This window comes from Schistocerca piceifrons, chromosome 3 (assembly GCF_021461385.2).
Source record: "Schistocerca piceifrons isolate TAMUIC-IGC-003096 chromosome 3, iqSchPice1.1, whole genome shotgun sequence".
NCBI lineage: Eukaryota > Metazoa > Arthropoda > Insecta > Orthoptera > Acrididae > Schistocerca > Schistocerca piceifrons.
This window is the reverse complement of record NC_060140.1, coordinates 715,775,417-715,795,674: the sequence shown is the minus strand read 5'-3', so window position 1 is coordinate 715,795,674 and position 20,258 is coordinate 715,775,417. Positions and strand designations below refer to the sequence as shown.

General features: G+C 40.5%; 1 protein-coding gene across 1 annotated transcript in view; it reads left to right on the top strand.

The window, feature by feature from the left end:
- LOC124789343 (uracil-DNA glycosylase-like) overlaps positions 1 to 9,803 on the top strand; it is a 51,197-nt gene extending 41,394 nt beyond the window's left edge. Inside the window, exon 6 of the mRNA XM_047256667.1 lies at positions 9,196 to 9,803. Within this exon, the coding sequence (XP_047112623.1) occupies positions 9,196 to 9,351 (156 nt within the window). The 3' untranslated portion in view covers positions 9,352 to 9,803. The remainder of the gene's footprint in view (positions 1 to 9,195) is intronic.
- The last annotated feature ends 10,455 nt before the right edge of the window (positions 9,804 to 20,258 follow it).

The following is a 20,258-nucleotide window of genomic DNA, read 5'->3' as shown; positions in this document are numbered from 1 at the left end:
GTATTTACTCGAATCTAAGCCGCACTTTTTTTCCGGTTGTTGTAATCCTAAAAAACTGCCTGCGGCTTAGAATCGAGTGCAAAATAAGCGGAAGTTCTGAAAAATGTTGGTAGGTGTTGCCACAACTAACTTCTGCCGTCAGATATATGTAGCGCTGCACAGGCATGCTTTGCGGGCACAAAGATAAATACTGGCACCAAAACCTCTGCGTCAGTAAATAAATTTTTTTAAAAAAAAGGTGGAAGACGAGCTTTCTTCTCCGCTCAGAGTTTCGACCACTGCATTTTCATACATTATCCAACGAAGTAAATACAAATTCCATATTGTTCATCTTGGAATGTAGCAGCATTTCAATGTACTACGAAAATCCAACTGGCAAAACTGTTTGGGATGTTTGTTCTGAATTTTTTCCAACCTGTGAGAAGAGATGGTTGCTAATAGGAACTTTTACGAATTGTGAATCACGTGCAGTATTCTCTTCACCATAAGAATAATACAAATATAAACATTTTGCCATGTATTCTTTCGTGTTTGCTGCTATCTCATTTAAATCCTGTCTCCTTAATAAACTACGAAACTAGAGTGAGACAGCAGCAAACGCGGAAGAATATACATATAATGTCATGTTTATATTCGTATTATTCTTATGCCTAATAGTGATACAGTCAGAAATGAAGCACGGCAATTGAGTAGATTTTTAAATCTAAGATGACTAATTTCTGTGCAGAATGTAATGTACTAAAGAGGCGCCTGCAAAGATTTTCAAAGGGAGAAAAATTTTCGCTAAACTCTCGTTCAGAACGTCTTCTATCATACGCAGTCTATTATTTGGTTCTTGTTGATCATTATCAAAGAAAGCAGCAGTGTAAGTAACAACAAGTAGCAGTCTCTTGCCACTGTTTCGCTAATGAGACGATTCCTCTCTCTCTCTCTCTCTCTCCTTTTTTTAGGCGGCGGTAGCATGCACAAAAGCAAGCCATGCCACGAGTGGGGACAGGCCGGAAGCACTTATCATCAGAATGCAACAAACCATGCACAACACAGTACAGTAATGCATTTTCAGCATGGTGTCGTAAACACCTATAACAGTGAGAACGACACTTATCAGATCAAAGCAAAATACGCAATCAATTCAAACCAGACGAAGCACGTGAAAAAGGAAATGTACCCGTATAAATACAGACGGAGTGCCTGACGCATAGCAATGGCTACCTGGTAAGGCTTAACTGCTAAGCTTACGACTCGAATCTACTGTAGCTGTATCGTCATTCTTTCGACCTAAATTGTGTCTCGTATTACAATGGACCAACTTTGTTTTGATTTGGAGGTGCGGCTTAAAACTTTTCTCTCACCTTGAATTTCGAGTCTCAAATTTCAGGTGCGGCTTAGATTCGGGAAAATTTTTTTTCCTTAATTTTGAGTCTTGTTTTTCAGGTGCGGCTTAGATTCGAGTAAATACGGTATGCTCTACGAGCTTCCAAAGGTAAACAAAGAGGGCACACTCTGAGACCAGTAGTAATGCAAAACAGTTGACATTACTTTAGAGTCTGGTTGTTGGCGGATGTGAACACCACTTAAAGAACTCTGCTCAGTTCATGGAACCTCTATGGAAATTCGGATGAGCCAGTTCAGATCTCGTGGTCAGCTTTGGCGTCGCTTTTCACTACAGCTCACCTCGATGAGTTGCTGGAACTTATTGAAAAGAAATTTGGGCCCTCATTCACTAAACTTTTAAATTTTGTGCTCACTTCCACATATTTTCTTTCTGGTTGACGATACTATGAGCAGACTGAAGATGTGCCTATAGGTAGACCTCTGTCATCTGTAGTGACTGGTATGTACATGGAAGACGTTAAACACAAGGCACTAGACTCTGCACCATTAAAAGCAACGGTCTTTTACAGATATGTTGACGATTCATTCATCATTTGGCCTCATGGCAAAAATGAAGTTCAAGTTCCTTTGCAACTCCTGAACTCTGTCCACAACCAAGTTCAGTTCACCATGAAGGCGTAGCAAAATTGTCAGCTAGCATTCTTGGATGTTCTCTTTCGGAGAAAACTGGACGAACACTAGGACACAGTGTCTATTGGAAGAAAACTCTCACAGACCAATATTTTCACACCTCTAGCTGTCATTCTGTCACATCGCGTGGTCCATACACGGAGCAGTGGAAGGGGGTGACAAATGGTATATATATCGCACCCAATGGGTCCAGGATGTCGGCTAGCAGGAGTAACTTGATGATGGCATGTTACGCCACCAAAAATTTGTACTACAACTATCAGTCAGTCTGGCTGCATGCCTGAGAGACTTTTAAGCAACTTAGCAATCACACGAATTGCAGTCACATGTACTACATTTATTACTGACCACTTTCACGTGGCAGTGTTTGTGGGTCAGAAGTGTTTACTTGGTGCCATGTTTTTGCCACAGAATGGATGAATGCGAGCTGTTGGAAATGAGTGTGGCTCTTCTGCTTTTGCATCACCCCAGGAATCAAGTTACAAAGGACAAGAGAGACAGAGCTTTGTGATTAGATAAGATTTACTTTCTTTCCAATTGATCCGTAGTGAAGAGATCCTCCAGGATGTAGAACAATCAATAATACATGACGAATATTTACAACGGAAATAAATAAGCTAATGTACCTTCCACAGGTCCCAAGTGGAATCATCATTATTTTTTTAATGAAAACTATATTGAAAGAATCATTTTACAAACACTCATTTACTAACATCGCATTAATGCACTGAATTTAAGATTAATTTTTTTTATTTATAAGGTAATAAACATATAATAGAACTACTACAATACTTATTTACAAAGAAGATGTTACTGCACTGAAATGGTACAAGTTCTACTGAGAAATTCATCGATGGAGTAGTAGGAGTTGGCCACCAGTAAATCTTTTAGCTTTCTCTTAAACTGAATTTTATTGGCAGGTCATCGAAAATGTGTTTTCCTGAATAATGCACATCTTTTTGTACAAGAGTAACTGACTTTAAATCCTTGTGAGAGTTATTCTTATTTCTAGTATTGATTCCATGAATTGAGCTGTTGGTTTGAAAAAGTGATATATTTTTAATGATAAATTTCATTAAGGAATAAATATATTGGGAATCTGTATGTTTTGGGATAGGGTCCACCTTTAGCAAAACACAATTTTGTTTTTTAACCCAAACATGTTTCACTGCAGTTGGAGCATCTCCAGTGAGCTGTTATTTTATGGCTTTTTAACTTAAACATGGTGTGGTTTTTCTGATGTGTTGTGTTTCTACAGTGACTGTTTTGTTCCACAGTTTGTCATCTGCAACCACTTACAGGTTTTCTTTTTCCTCATCTTCATCACTGTCAAACACTATATTTTGAGTTGCCACTGTCACTGTTTACCAGCTGTAAAACCAAGCATGGTGGGCAGTGGAACACTGATTGGGAATCAGTAGTTAGTATTCCCAGTTTCCTGAACAGGCCTCTGCAGGATGTTCTTGAGTTCACACCACATATAACTCTTATTGCACATTTTTGTGACCAGAAAACGTTAGCTTGGCTTGATGAATTACCCCAAAAAATAATCCCACATGACATTATGGAGTGAAAGTAAGCATAGTATGCCAGCTTTTAATTTTGATATCCCCTATGTCTGACAGAATTCACATTGCAAATAGAGATTTGATTAGATGCTTCAGCATTTCTGTCGTGTGCTCCTTCCAGTTGACTTTATTATTAAGCTGTAATCCCAAGAATCTAACACTGTCCACTTCTTCTATCTGCTTGTCATCATATGTTAGGCATATACTCGTGGGACACCCCTTACAAGTTCTGAACTGCATGTAGTGTGTTTTTTCAAAGTTTAGTGACAAGGAATTGGCTAGGAACCAGTGATTAATGTTTACAAATATTTTATTAGCCATTCTTTCTAAGACTACACTTGATTTTTCTACTTATTACAATGTTTGTATCATCGGCAAACAAAACAAACTTGGCGTCTGGTAATGTTAGTGATGAAAGGTCATTGATATACACAAGAAAAAATAAGGGCCTTGTGGTACCCCACATGTAATTAGTTCCCAGTTGAATGATGCCTGATAGATTAATACATGTGTCTTTCCTAATAACACCCTTTGTTTCCTGCCAGAGATGTAAGATTTGAACCATTTTGCAGCATTTCTTGTTGCACCATAATATTCTAATTTACTTAAAAGGATATTGTGACTTATATTGTGATTTACACAATCAAATGCCTTTGACAGATCAATTTTTTGTCTAATGAATTATGTTCATTTTCACTGTAAATGTAGATCGCCTTCTCAATATCAGAAACCTTTAGAAATCTGAACTGAGACTTTGATAGTATGTTATTTGTGATAAGATGGTTATAAAGCTGATTGTAGATTACCTTTTCTAAAAAATTTTGAGTATGCTGGCAAAAGTGAAATTGGATGGAAATTTGATGTTATTTCTTTTATCTCCCTTCTTAAACAGTGGCTTAAATTCAGCATATTTCAACCATTCAGGACATATTACACTGATAAACGACTGGTTACACAGATAGCTTAATATGTTACTTAACTCAGAATCACATTCTTTAATTAACTTTGTTGATATTTCATGATACCCACTAGATGTTTTTGGTTTTAAAGATTTTGTGATGGACATTAATTCTGCTGGGGTAGTGAGGGTCAAATTCATATTACGGAAATTACTTGAAATGTCTGGTCTGAGGTATTCCAAAGCAGCATCTACCGAACCTGACAACCCCATATTTTCAGTAACAGTTATAAAATGTTTGTTAAAAAGTTCTGCAACACTATACACATCTGTCACCAATGTATCATTTACTCTTTATGCTATTTGCCCCTCTTCATGTCTGGTTCTACCGGCCTCCTCCTTCACTATATCCCATATTGTCTTTAATTTGTTACCTGATATGACTATCTTTTCCTTGTAATATATTTGCTTTGATGTCCGTATCACAGTCTTTAATATTTTGCAGTATTTCTTGTAATGTGCTATAGCATCAACATCGGAACTGTTTCGGATTGACAGATATAGTTTTATTTTTGTTTTACAAGATACCTCTATTCCTTGAGTAATCCATGGCTTCTTTGTAGACTTTTCCCTAACCTTGGTTGGTTTTGGGGAAAACTGTGTTCAAATAAGGTAAGCACTTTATTAGTAACAATGTTATATTTTTCATTCACGCCATGAGCACTGTAAACATCACTCCAGTGGATATTTCCTTTTTTGTTTAAGTACAGTAAATAAAATGCTTCAGAAAAACTGATCCTAAAGTTGAAAGACAAGTTTTGAATATCTGGTACAAGCAATTAGTCCGAGAATTGCTAAAACCAATAGCGACAGGAGAGATAGTATACCAGTAACAACCTGACTCGTGATCACCCTTCGAGTTTTAGCTTCTAGTGATTCATACACAAGTTTAATGTAGCTGCTTTTTAAAGTTCAGTATTCATAAATATGCCCCATTGTAGAAGGAGTATGCAGTGCTTTAGTAGAAGGACTGAGTGAGTTCATTAAATGAAGTTTGAAATAAGAATAAAATTTTTGTTTTATTTTTATTCACCAGGCCACACCACTGTTTATACTGTTAATTCCTGCCTTGGGTATGTCTTGGGATAGTGCAAAGCTCATGGCATCAAATGCAAACCATGTGGATGCTTTCCCTTTTCCTATTCAACTTTTGTGCCTTGTGTTTGGCACAGGTTCAAATACTTGGAAATTTTTTGTATGCTGCATCAAGCATGATCCTGAGCTCATCAGCAATAGCTTCCCAAATGTTTTGTCAGGTTGTGATCTTTGTGTCAATTAAATTCAACCTCCCACAGCTCCAGTGCAGATGAATTTCATTTGTAAAATTCATAGTTCTGTCTTTTGTCCACTTCCTCATAACTGTACACAGCAAACTCACAATAACAAACATATGACTATATATACTGAAGTGCCAAAGAACTGGCGCAGTGCCAAAGAACTGGCGCAGTTGTTAGATCTGTTACTGCTGCTACAATGGCAGGTTATTAAGATTTACGTGAATTTGAATGTGATGTTATAGTCTGCGCATGGGCAATGGGACGTAGCATCTCCAAGATAGCGATGAAGTGGGAATTTTCCCCTACGACCATTTCATGAGTGTTCTGTGGATATCAGGAATCTGGTAAAACATCAAATCCCCAACATCGCTGCGGCAGGAAAAAGATACTGCAAGAACTGGACCAACAAAGACTGAAGAGAATCGTTCAGCGTGACAGAAGTGAAACCCTTCAGCAAATTGCTGCAAATTTCAGTGCTGGGTCATCAACAAGTGTCAGCGTCCAAACCATTCAATGAAACATCATCGATATGGGCTTTCAGGGCCAAAGGCCCACTCGTGTACCCTTGATGACTGCACAACACAAGCTTTATGCCTCGCCTGGGTCCATCAACACTGACATTGGACTGTTTATGACTGGAAACGTGTTGCCTTGTGTCAAATTGTATAAAGCGGATGTACATGTATGTGTACGGAGACAACCTCATGAATCCATGGACCCAGCATGTCAGTAGGGGACTGTTCAAGCTGGTGGAGGCTCTGTAATGGTGTGGGGCATGTGCAGTTGGAATGATATGGGATCCTTCGAATGACATGGGATCCCTGGTATGTCAACATATGACACTGACAGGTGACACAAACCTAAGCATCCTCTCTGATCACCTGCATCCATTCATGTCCATTGTGCCTTCTGATGGACTTCAGCAATTGCAGCAGGACAACGAGACACCCTACATGTCCAGAATTGTTACAGAGTGGCTCCATGAACACTCTTCTGAGTTTATACACTTCCAGTGACCACAAACTCCCCAGGCATGAACAATACTGAGCATATCTGGGATGCAAGATGTATGAGACAGGCGAAATACCCTCAGACTTGAAGAAGGATATAATAATTCCAATCGCAAAGAAAGCAGGTGTTGACAGATGTGAAAATTACCGAACTATCAGTTTAATAAACCACAGCTGCAAAATACTAACACTAATTCTTTACAGACGAATGGAAAAACTGATAGAAGCCGACCTTGGGGTAGATCAGTTTGGATTCCATAGAAATGTTGGAACAAGTGAGGCAATACTGACCCTACGACGTATCTTAGAAAATAGATTAAGGAAAGACAGACTTAGAGAAAGCTTTTGACAATGTTGACTGGAATACTCTTTCAAATTCTGAAGGTGGCAGGGGTTAAATAGAGGGAGCAAAAGGCTATTTACAATTTGTACAGAAACCAGATGACAGTTATAAGAATCGAGGGGCATGAAAGGGAAGCAGTGGTTGGGAAGGAGTGAGACAGGGTTGTAGCCTCTCCCCGATGTTATTCAGTCTGTATATTGAGCAAACAGTAAAGGAAACAAAAGCAAAATTTGGTGTAGGTATTAAAATCCATGGAGAAGAAATAAAAACTTTGAGGTTCGCCAATGACATTGTAATTCTGTCAGAGACAGCAAAGGACTGGGAAGAGCAGTTGAACCGAATGGACAGTGTCTTGAAAGGAGGATATAAGATGAACATCAGCAAAAGCAAAACGAGGATAATGGAATGTAGTCAGATTAAGTGGGGTGATGCTGAGGGAATTAGATTAGGAAATGAGGTGCTTAAAATAGTAAAAGAGTTTTGCTATTTGGGGAGCAAAATAACTGATAATGCTCGAAGTAGAGAGGATATAAAATGTAGACTGGCAATGGCAAGGAAAGCGTTTCTGAAAAAGAGAAATTTGTTAACATCAAGTATAGATTTAAGTGTCAGGAAGTCATTTCTGAAAGTATTTGTATGGAATGTAGCCATGTATGGAAGTGAAACATGGGTGATAAATAGTTTGGACAAGAAGAGAATAGAAGCTTTCGAAATGTGGTGCTGCAGAAGAATGCTGAAGATTAGATGGGTAGATCATATAACTAATGAGGAGGTATTGAATAGAATTGGAGAGAAGAGAAATTTCTGGCACAACTTGACTAGAAGAAGAGATCAGTTGGTATGACGTGTTCTGAGGCATCAAGGGATCACTAATTTAGTATTGGAGGGCAGGGTGCACGGTAAAAATCTTAGAGGGAGACCAACAGATGATTACACTAAGCAGATTCAGAAAGATGTAGGTTTCAGTAGGTACTGGGAGATGAAGAAAGAGAGGAAAGGTAAGCAACATTGTTTTTAATCCGATGTGTTACTGCTGTGCAGAAAGAGAGGAAAGCAGATTCGTCAGAGAACACGCTGAACAGGACAGGGCATTAGCTAGGGAAATGGAATGCTAGGTACTCCAGTGGTGTTCTTTGTTAGATTTAGGTGATGAGAATAGAGTGAGGCAGTTAAATGAAAGCTGGGCAGATTGCATTAGGAGACATACATGGATGTATGTTGCTGAAATCTATAATGGTTAGAAAATTCTGAATGATGCAAATGGTGATAACGAATGGTGGTCACCTTCAAGGGGGAATAATTTGTGTGCAGACCTGTCTATATTCTGACCTTCCAGTACCAAGCAGAACATAAGTCACCAACTGTTTGTCTTTTGCCATTTGAATTTATTAATTTTTGTGAAACTTATTATGCCTGAGGACACAGTTTTAGGTTGAGAAACAGTTGCACAATAATGTGCCACAACAAATAGTTCTTTAGTAATGCGAGCCGCTTTTGTTTCTGTTGTGTTCGTGTGGTATTTTGCATTTTGTCAAAGCTTTTGATAAAATTCTGCTTGTGAAGCTGTCGTGTTATTGGTATTGAGTGCAGCCTTCTGGCATGGACATAGTCTTATAGAAAGCACCTGTTTATGCTGCCTTGCATTTCAGTGATAAAACCAATCTGAGTGAGTGAACATAAAATACAGGGTGTAAATGACTTATCAACTAGTTTTTGGTGCTGTTCAAAAACTGTAATGTCTGATGATGACACAAGCATACTAAACAAGTCCTGAAACTCAACCGAGTAGTCCGGATGGTGGCTGAACAATTCTACAACTGTCATAGCAAATGTTTTAAGTTTTAAATTAAAATTCTCATTCTTGATAATAAATTCTGCCTACTGTCTTTTATATAATTTCTCTTTTGCCAATGTATATTTCAAAGCCTGTGTGTGTGAATGGGGGGAGGGGGCCATTAAGGTGACACACATTTGCAGAAGTCCCACCATAGTAATTTTTTTTTTTCATTTCCAGAAAAAACATCATCTTTTAAAGGCACCTCATCCTTCCCCACTGTCTGCTCATCGTGGGTTCTTTGGCTGCAAGCATTTCTCTCAGTGCAATGAGCTGCTAAGAAAGGCTGGACGTGGAGAGATTGACTGGTGTCACCTCCCTGAAGATCTCAATTAAATTGTGTTTCAGTACTTCCTTTATTTTTATGTGCCAATTTGATATTATAAGTTTCTGTACTTGTGTTCATAATTTCCACAGTACTGTGATCTGCCCTTACCTATAGATTTTGCAGTGACAAAGAGTCATGTGTTTTTATTTTTCTTTTATTTTCTTTTGTTTTTTATGTACATTAGTGTAGCAAGTTGAAAAAGTTCTTTACTGGAGCTGTATTAAGTGTATAGTATTTTAAGGCTGTTAGTTCAACCATATCTACCTGCAGCAGTACAAATTTTGAGTACAAATATTTTTCCCATCACCATGAAAAATGGTGAAGTATTATTTTTGTACTTGCAAGACCTGTACTGAAAGTCTGATAGCTAATTAGTGAAACAAGAATCTCTCAGCATTGTATTAGCTGATAGGATGCAGTGTATGAATGTTCCTTTGTGTAAATAAACGCTTACTTTCTATGTGTTGTCATGAATATTTTTGACTTCCCTGTGTCAGTATCAAGATCTACATTACATTAGCTTTATTCTCTACTTATAAGTACTTCTGCGTCATATATATCTCACCTGAAGGGCATTGTGTCTGTCTCAAATGTGTGGGTAATGTAAGCCTTGCTAAAACATGTACTTCATGAAGACCATCACAGCCTGAATTTTTACTAGTGCAAGTTAGTTGGTGTGGCCATTTTCAGCAGTAAGTGCATAATTATTTGTTTTATAAATTCGTAAGCATTGTGTCTGTTATGATATAATAACCTGGCTGAAAAAAATTAGTACCCATTTAAAAAAAAGGATAAAGGTCACTGTGGAGTGCTGTAGTTGGTGTAGAACTGGTAGGTGTGGTTCATGCTGAGACGATGTGATGTGCAATATGACACATTGCAGTCATGGTCATGCACAAGATGCTGATCTGTGTGACACATTTTCCCAGTGGAATGCTACCATATACGATTATTACAGGGAAGTCGCTAAACATAAAAAAGTTACATGAATTGTATTGAATGAGTCTAGCCTGCTAACAGTTTTTGGAGAGTTTACTATTGACTACTCTGTGAAAACAGGGCATAAATTTTGTACTTGCTGTTTCTCCTGCTTAGTAGCTAATCATTAGATAACTGTGAGCTGGTGAAACTGTATGAATGACGTTAAAAATGCCACCATGAAAAGTTAATTTTTTTGTAAAACCACACAGTATGGTACTTTATTCAGTGTGTACATATATAAAAAGTGGTTACAAATTAGTAAACATTGGACAGTATTTCTACAACTGTTCAGTTTCACACAGTAATGTATGATACAGCTTGTGGCTTATTTAGAAGAAACATTGCTGGACTTGGAAGTGGGATCAGGCAACGTTGATGTGGGTGGCGAACTTGGCATAGGAATAGACAGTGTATATGGAAAAACAGAAGCACCCTTGATCATGAGGAAAATCCTGACATGTCCTTCTCGGCTTTGTCTAGCTGCTCATTCAGAAATAACAAGAGTTTAGCTTCCAAATCTATTTTATGCCTGTTCAAAGTTTCCCGATGAAGCATAATCTGTAAAAGCATTGTCAGCTGATGACTCCTGGAGTCTTTTCAGTACAGTAAGTTTTCCATTTTCAGCTTCAGTTTGTATTGGCAGCATACAAAGAGAAACGTGAGCCATCTGCATAGTGGGTGGCAATAGTGTCGTCGGTGGCTAGTATCTGCCAACCTCATCACAGGCAATACCCCGTATAACTCTCATATTTTCTGGAGAATGATAAAGGTATTGCCCATCTTCTGCTGTTAGAAACAATGTAGATATCTTAGCTATACTTTGTACGAAGTAATCTAGACATAAAACCCACCAAACTTAAACTGGCCAGTGACTACATTATTCACTGTAAGCTTTTAAAAACATGCTCAATGGTTTACTCATTTATGAGGTATTGCAATAACGAAAAGAAAACCAATTTATCATCAGGCTGTGATGTCAGACTGTAAGATATGAAGAAATCGTCTTTTTTCCCAATAGTTCCTCAAAAGCAAATGAGAAAGACTGCATCGTGGAGATGGACAAATTACAAAAGTGTGGTTTTGAATTTTTACATGAAAAGTAGAAGTTAATGAGAACAAATACAAACACTGATGTAGCTTTGCTTCATCTTTGTTTCTCATGCACATGATGATTTGAAATTTCCTTCATGGATTGTACAACACAAGTTGTATAGAGTGAGCAGCACTTTATGTTGTGCCAGGTGATACAACAGTGATATGGGTTGTGTCTCTGTCATCTCAGAGTAACCAGTTAAGTAGCTTACACTATGTTTCTATGCGCTCTGACAATGCGAGTTGTTTCTGCATCGAATTGCAAGACACTAACATATTGTATTGCCTCATTGTGTACTGCGCCATACAGAGTGGTCATGAAAACCTCCACCACTGATGTAAATTGTGACATTGAGATGGGTGTTGTGTGATTGTTGGTCATAAGGACTCAGCTGAGTAAGTTGGGTTGTTGTGGGGGCATAATACGATGGCAGGAAAGAACTATCATTTTTGTAAATGCCCGTGACCACATCAGCACGTCTACAAGGATTTGTATACAACCAAATAGTGTAACATGGCATAAGATCAGTTTTCGTAAAAAGGTCCTAACCAACAGGAACCAGAGACCAGTGTGACACCTTGCCAGTGACAGTTGGGTTGAAACTCAACAGGAATTGTTGGTGTTAGTGAGATTCAGGTTCATCTCAAATCAGTGTCCAAGAGAACATTGCAAAGTTGACTGCTTGCAGTGGACATTTGCAGTCACGTACCTCACAATCTATTTGGTTATGAACTGCAGACTAAATCTTGAAGAAATTCAAAAAGGTAGGAAATTAAAGAGATGGGACCTGGATACACTGAAAAAATAAGAGATTATTGAGATCAAACAATGGAAAATCCAGGATGAAATGTAACATTATGAAAAGGAAAGTTAGTACTCACCACATGGTGGAGATGCTGAGTTGCAGATAGGCACAACAAAAAGACTGTCAGAAATAAGCTTTCAGCCAAAAATTCCTTTGTCAAAAATAGACAAAACACACACACTGCAGGGTATTGAGAGTTTGAGGGAGCATAAGGCAAGAGTTGAGTAGAACGGGGGGAAAGAATACAGTAGAAGGTGAACGGGAAGCTTTGAGAGATGAAATAGTGGAGGCATAGAGGATCAAATAGGTAAAAAGACAAGGCCTGCTAGAAATCCATGGATAATACAAGGTATCGAATTCAATTGTTGAAATGAGAAAGTATAAAAATGAAGCTGGTGAAAGGGAATACAAACGTCTGAAAAACAAGACGAATAGGAAGTGCATAATGGCTAAGCATGAATGGAAGGAGGACAAACATCAGGATGTAGATGTATACATCAGCAGGGAAAAGATAGGAACTGCCTACAGGAAAATTAAAAATGCCTTTGGGAAAAAGAGAAGCAACTATATGAATATCAAAGAGGTCAGATGGAAAACCAGTCCTAAGCAAAGAAGGGAAAGGTGGAAGTAGTATATAGAGGGTCTATACAAGGAAAATAACTGGGAGGCAATACTGTAGAACTGGAAGACATAGATGAAAAAGAGATTGGAACTGTGACACTGTGAGAAGAATTTGATAGGGCACTGAAAGGCCCAGGTCAAGATGAGGCCTCAGGTGTAGATGACATTCTGTCAAAACTACTGATAATCTTGGGAGACCCATCTACGGCAAAACCCTTTCATCTTGTGTGTGAGGTATACAAGACAGTCAAAATATCCCCAGACTTCAAAATGACTAGTAATTGCTATTTCAAAGAAAACAGGTGTGAAAGTTACCAAACTATCAGTGTAATAAGTCATAGCTGCAAAATTCTAAGCCACAGTCATCACAGAAGAATGGAAAAATTGGCAGAAGCGAGGTCTGTGGTACTCCTCTTGCATTCTGGAATGAGCGGCTCACCCATCTTACACTCTCCCCTCCCACTTCTCCTTGATTTTCTCTCTGTGTTATTGTATCTTGGCCACTACTGGGCTTCCCAGGATTTGGCTTTTGTATCCTTCCTCAGAGGATTGTTGATACATATCAGATGAAGAGACTGGTAACCTCACAGTTTGGTCCCTTTGACTCCAATGACCAACCAACCAGCTCGCAGAAGCCAACCTCGGGAAAGATAAGTGTGAACTGGAGAAGTGTAGGAATACATGACACAATATTGACCCTACTACTTATTTTAGAAGACAGGTTAAGGACTTGTAGACTTAAAGAGAAAGCATTTGACGGTGTTGACTGGAAGCCTCTTGTTTGAAAATCTGAAGGCAGCAAGGAGAGAAAAGAACAGAGCAAAAGGTCCTTTACAACTTGTACAGAAACCAGATGGCATTTGCAAGAGCTGAGGGCATTAAAGGGAAGCAGCAGATGAAAAGGAGTGAGGCAGGATTATTCAGTCTGTACACTCAGCAATAAGTACAGGGACCAAAGAAAACTACGGTCGCAGGTTCGAATTCTGCCTCGGGCATGGATGTGTGTGTTGTCCTTAGGTTAGTTAGGTTTAGGTAGTTCTAAGTTCTAGGGGACTTATGACCTCAGCAGTTGAGTCCCATAGTGCTCAGAGCCATTTGAACCATTTTTGAACCAAAGAAAAAATTGGTGAAAGAATTACAGTTCAGGGCAAAGAAATAAAACATTGAGATTTTCCGATGACTTTGTAATTCTGTCAGGCAGCAAAGGAACTTGGAAGAGCAGTTGAAATGAATGGACAGTTCTTGAAAGGCGGATATAAGATAAACACCAGCAAAAGCAAAACATGGATAAATCGAGTGATACTAACGATATTAGATTATGAAATAAGAGACTTGAAGTGGTAGATGAGTTTTGTTATTGGGGAAGTAAAATAAGTTATGATCAAAATAGAGGGGATATAAAATGTAGACTTCTAGTGGCAAGATTTAGATTTAAGTATTAGGAAGTTGTTTCAGAAGTTTTTGTGTGGAGTGTATGGAAGTGAAACATACACATTAAACAGTTTAAACAAGAAGAGAACAAGTATAACTACGTAGCCTTTTGTGGCTGGTGTTACGATTAAAATTCTTCTTGGTGTTCATCCGCGTCATTGTATAAAATATTTAATTATTGGTTTTAAGTTTATAAAGTATTTTATAAAATGACATGGTACAACAACCAAGGGAATTTTAATAGTCAAGAGAATAGATGCTTTTGAAATGTGGGGCTGCAGAAGAATGCTGACGATTAGATGGTAGATTACGTAACTAATAGTGCTGCAACGCCCAATGTTTGACCGGTCACGGCTCGCCTGTTGACAGGGGGACCGAGCCGCTGATGTCTCACCCCGCCTCGCCCCGGCTAGCTGAACTGTACTGTACAAATCCAACGTCTCTCTCTCTGTCTCTCTCTCTCTCTCTCTCTCTCACTCACACTCACACACACACACAATGTATTTATCTCTGTATCTCTCTGTTTTAATACAAAAGTAACGTTTCCATGAACGGGTACGTGGTGACAACTAAATTCATAAAGCACTTGGAAAGTAAAATGATATTTCAATACAATCGCGGATAGAAAACGACTCTCATTTTCGAACAGAAAATATATTTTTCCTTTCATTAATAAGAAACATTAAATAAGTGCTTTCCCTGTAATCTAGAAGACAAACATCTTCATAAAGAAAGCATACCAAAAACATTTACAGACGTAACTTGTCATACTTTTCATTTGTTTGCAACAGAAACAAAATTATAGTTCTTGTTGATCACTAACGCGTTCCGGATTTAACTGGCTGCGGCGATTTGTTAGTAACATGCCGGCTTTACTAAAGCATCTTTCACTAGATGCGCTTGTTGCTGGGATACATAAAATACGTCTAGCAGATCGATCGATCTACTTCATCTGTTGCGGATGATCTGTTGTTCCTCCATTCCTTGAACCTATCTCTCTTTCTGGGTGGTGATGACACAGTACTTGAAGGATCTATGATAACAAACAAGAGAGACAAGTAATACAGAACTGATGTGGAAATCATCGAAACGTTCCCGTTAAAACTAGGTGTTTTACGTTAATGAAATACAGGGTGATTCAAAAAGAATACCACAACTTTAGGAATTTAAAACTCTGCAACGACAAAAGGCAGAGCTAAGCACTATCTGTCGGCGAATTAAGGGAGCTATAATGTTTCATTTAGTTGTACATTTGTTCGCTTGAGGCGCTGTTGACTAGGCGTCAGCGTCAGTTGATGCTAAGATGGCGACCGCTCAACAGAAAACTTTTTGTGTTATTGAGTACGGCAGAAGTGAATCGACGACAGTTGTTCAGCGTGCATTTCGAACGAAGTATGGTGTTAAACCTCCTGATAGGTGGTGTATTAAACGTTGGTATAAACAGTTTACAGAGAATGGGTGTTTGTGCAAAGAGAAAAGTTCTGGACGGCCGAGAACGAGTGATGAAAATGTAGCACGCATCCAGCAAGCATTTGTTCGCAGCCCAGGAAAATCGACTCGCAGAGCTAGCAGAGAGCTGCAAATTCCACAATCAACTGTATGGAGAGTCCTACGAAAATGGTTAGTTATGAAACCTGAACGTCAACTACCCGAGGCGATGGATCGGCCGCCATGCAGCCCGTGACAGAGCACTCCATCACTGGCCTCCAAGAAGCTCTGATCTTACCCCCTGCGATTTTTTCTTATGGGGGTATGTTAAGGATATGGTGTTTCGGCCACCTCTCCCAGCCACCATTGATGATTTGAAACGAGAAATAACAGCAGCTATCCAAACTGTTACACCTGATATGCTACAGAGAGTGCGGAACGAGTTGGAGTATCGGGTTGATATTGCTCGAGTGTCTGGAGGGGGCCATATTGAACATCTCTTAACTTGTTTTTGAGTGAAAAAAAAACCTTTTTAAATACTCTTTGTAATGATGTATAACAGAAGGTTATATTATGTTTCTTTCATTAAATACACATTTTTAAAGTTGTGGTATTCTTTTTGAATCACCCTGTATTATAGGAAATATAACATTCCCATTTCTCTGTAATACATTCTCCACTAACTATGCAGAAACGATTATGTTAATGATTGCATGTTGTACCTGCGTAAGTAGCACACATTTGTCGCACATTGCTAAGAATTTCCTGCTTTTGATTTATTTCAAGCATATTAAGATCACGGAAAGACAGCCAAAGAAACTTAGCAATTTTATGTCTGGAAATGATCACAATCTTCTCACAAACGAAAGTCAAAGCTCGATTTTTAATTCTTTGTACCTCCTTTAATAAATACGTATGTTAGTACACATCAATTACGCTAATTAATTATAAATCTATCACGTATCATAATGAAACAGTGCTTTTAACTGCAGTAATTATTCATCTGACAGTCAGTGTCACTGACACTACAGATTTGTTGCAGTTTGTGAAACCAAAGAAGAACTAACTGGACTGTCGGTTCTTTTTCGCCTTCTAATTCATCTGTGGCCTCTTTAAATGGCCTCATAAAATGCGCAATTTTTCCTGCAAGCTCATTATCATATACTTGCAATCTGTAAGCGGAGTCCTTTTCCGTCAGTAAAGCAGCAACTTCATTATGCTGAGTGTGTAAGGATTCCATCATAGCGTACAAGCTGTTCCAGCGTGTGCAGACCTCCTGTTTCAACGATGATTTCAAAGACGAACAGAGGCCACTTTTCTTAATGTACCTTACAATGCATTTTGCACTATTTATTGTTGATGCGATGTTCGGGGCATGATACAACAAAAAGTTATCTTCATCGAAAGTATGGCTAAGTGCAGGGTTTATACAATGAACAGCACAAGGAATCTTTCCATGATTTTCCAAAGCCTTTATTACATTGGCACCCTGGTCGGAGACAAAAACAAAACTGAGCAACATGCCCGGCGAAATATTCCAATCAGTCATCCTCTCTTCAATTTCTTTCATAATATTTACTTCCGTCTACTTAACGTCCGGGAATTTTGTTGTAAATAAAACATTGTTCACAAGAGACCAATCTGTGTTAATGTAATGTGTTGTAAGCGTCAAGTAGTGCACCTGATCGTGCGAATCAGTCCACATATCAACTGCCGCAGCACATGTTTCATTAATAACTTCCGCGATAACGGATGTTCAAATGTCTGTGAAACCTTATGGGACTTAACTGCTAAGGTCATCAGTCCCTAAGCATAACCACTACTTAACCTAAATTATCCTAAGGACAAACACACACCCATGCCCGAGGAAGGACTCGAACCTCCGCCAGGACCAGCCGCACAGTCCATGACTGCGCCTAAGACCAGCCGGCTAATCCCGCGCGGCTCCGCAATAACAGAAGGCATTATGCTGTTTCGTATTGCATCAGCTTGTTCTTTGACATGTCTGCTTATAGTAGAGGGAGGTGGCATGACATCTGTCACGTTAACTTCTCCATAATGCACACCTAGATGTATTAATTCTTGGCCTAGTTCTCTGAAACCTTCACTGGATACAACTTTAAAAGGTCTCATATCTTTAGCACACATTGCAACACACTTTTCTGTAATACTGTTTTTTATTACTGCCGGTATCCCTGAAGGAGCTGTATCGTAGTGAAGTTTCTTGCAACCGTGTTTCTTTAAATGAGTGGTTTCTGTTGTGGTTGGCAGGAGAGCCAACACCGTGTTACTAGAGGAAGCCGAAAGGCACGCGTTTTAGCTCACGCAGGCTGGCGTGAGGTCTGGAACAGGACAAGGAAATTAGAATTTAGAAAAAACGGACGTAGCTGGTGGAATACTTAACTTTAATCCATTAATGGTGAACGTCGCTCTTGACAGTACATGATTCACAGTATCAATAGCAACTGGTAATGGCGCCGTGCTAGGTCGTAGCAAATGATGTAGCTGAAGGCTATGCTAACTATCGTCTCGGCAAATGAGAGCGTATTTTGTCAGTGAACCATCGCTAGCAAAGTCGGTTGTACAACTGGGCGAGTGCTAGGAAGTCTCTGTAGGTCTGCCGTGTGGCGGCGCTCGGTCTGCAATCACTGATAGTGGCGACACGCGGGTCCGACGTATACTAACGGACTGCGGCCGATTTAAAGGCTACCACCTAGCAAGTGTTTTGTCTGGCGGTGACACCACATTCCTCCCCCACAAATCGGCGTATGGTTGTGGCATAAGGCTTCCGCCCGCCATGGGGAGGACCCCATGTTGACGTATGCGACGAGGTGGAGAGCCTAACAACAGGCGAGGCTGTGCCACCCGCACCCTGCCATTGGGACTGCAGGGAGCTAGGAAACGCCTGAAAACCTGCTCCAGGGTGCACGCCAACATGCGGTGTATGCGCCCGCAGAGAGACGGAGGGGCCGAAGGGTCGACCTCCATCGGCCCGGGGCACCCGACGGGCGAAGACGACATATGGTCCGGAGCGGGCAAGAGTTCCATGTCGGAGGACAACTGGTCATGGGAAGCGATCGGCGACGCGTGACCCAGGGAGGCGCCCGGCGGTTGCAGCGACGTGTCCACTTCGGGCGTCGCGGCGGGAGAACAGGCGGCGGCAGCGCGTCGACATGGGGCAAAATGGAAGGCAGTGTCGGTAACACCTGGGGCCGAGGCGAGCCAGTAGATGGGTCCCCAGGGCGCTGACTGGACGGCACCATCGCTGAAAACAGACGGGGAGCGGCAGATCCCGTGCGATGACAGAGGCGCAGCTGATTGAGATGCCAACGCACCTCACCAGAGTCCCCCAAAACCACATACATAGCACGGCCGAGGCAGCGAAGAATGCGCCCTTTAGGCCAACACCGTGAACCTCGGTAGTGGCGGTAGTAGACAACGTCGCCTGGGGCAAAAGCAGGTGTCTACCGCTGCACAGGAACCTGATGCGGCGGACGTAGCAAAGACATCAAGGTTCGATGAGGGCGACTGTGGAGCAACTCAGCCGGCGAGCGACCATCTCGGGGCTGAGAGCGATAAGAGGACAAAAAGAGCAATAACGCGTCCTCCCGAGGTTGCGACTCTTTCAACTTCAACATCTGTGACTTGAAAGTCCTGACCAACCGTTCAGTGGGACCATTTGACTGTGGCGAAAACGGCGCGGACGTCAGATGTTGAATACCATTGGCCTTGCAGGATGACTGAAATTCTGCGGACATGAATTGTGGGCCATTGTCGGAAACAATAGTCTGTGGAAGATCTTCAGTGCAAAAGATAACAGATAACGCTTGGATGGTGGCTGATGACGTCGTGGAAGACATCCGGACAACAAAAGGAAAATTACTGAATGAATCTACCACAACCAACCATCGAGCATTCCAGAATGGACCAGCAAAATCGATGTGTAAGCGTTGCCAAGGGGAAGTGGCTTTTGGCCATGCAAAGAATGTCCGCATTGGTGCTGATTGTTGTTCGGTACACACCATGCAAGAAGAACACATATTCGTAATCGCGGCATCGATTCCGAATCAAGTACAGTGCTGATGAGCAAGTTGTTTCGTTCTCACTATACCCCCAATATCCTTGGTGGAGAAGCTGTAAGACAGAGGACTGTAACAAACGTGGGACCACGACCATGGACTGATCATTATCAGAATGCAACAGCAAAACACCATGTTATACAAAAAGTCTCTCCTGGTGAGCAAAAAATCGGCGAACCAACGGATCCCCAATCTGTGACTTTGACAAAGGCCATTGCGTAGCAACAAAACGGTAGTGGCGGTAGCAAGGACAGGGTCGGCAGCTGTGGCTGTAGCTACACGACGAAAATCAATCGGAAACGATTCGACCACGTCATCGGTTTCCAAATCAATGAACATGCAAGCAAGTTCGGAGGAATCGAATGCTCTATCCTCAGCAACAGGCAAACGGGACAACGCATCGGCGTTTCCGTGCTTAGCAGTGGACCGATACAAGATATCGTAGCGGTAATGCGAGAGGAAAATAGACCAGCGAAT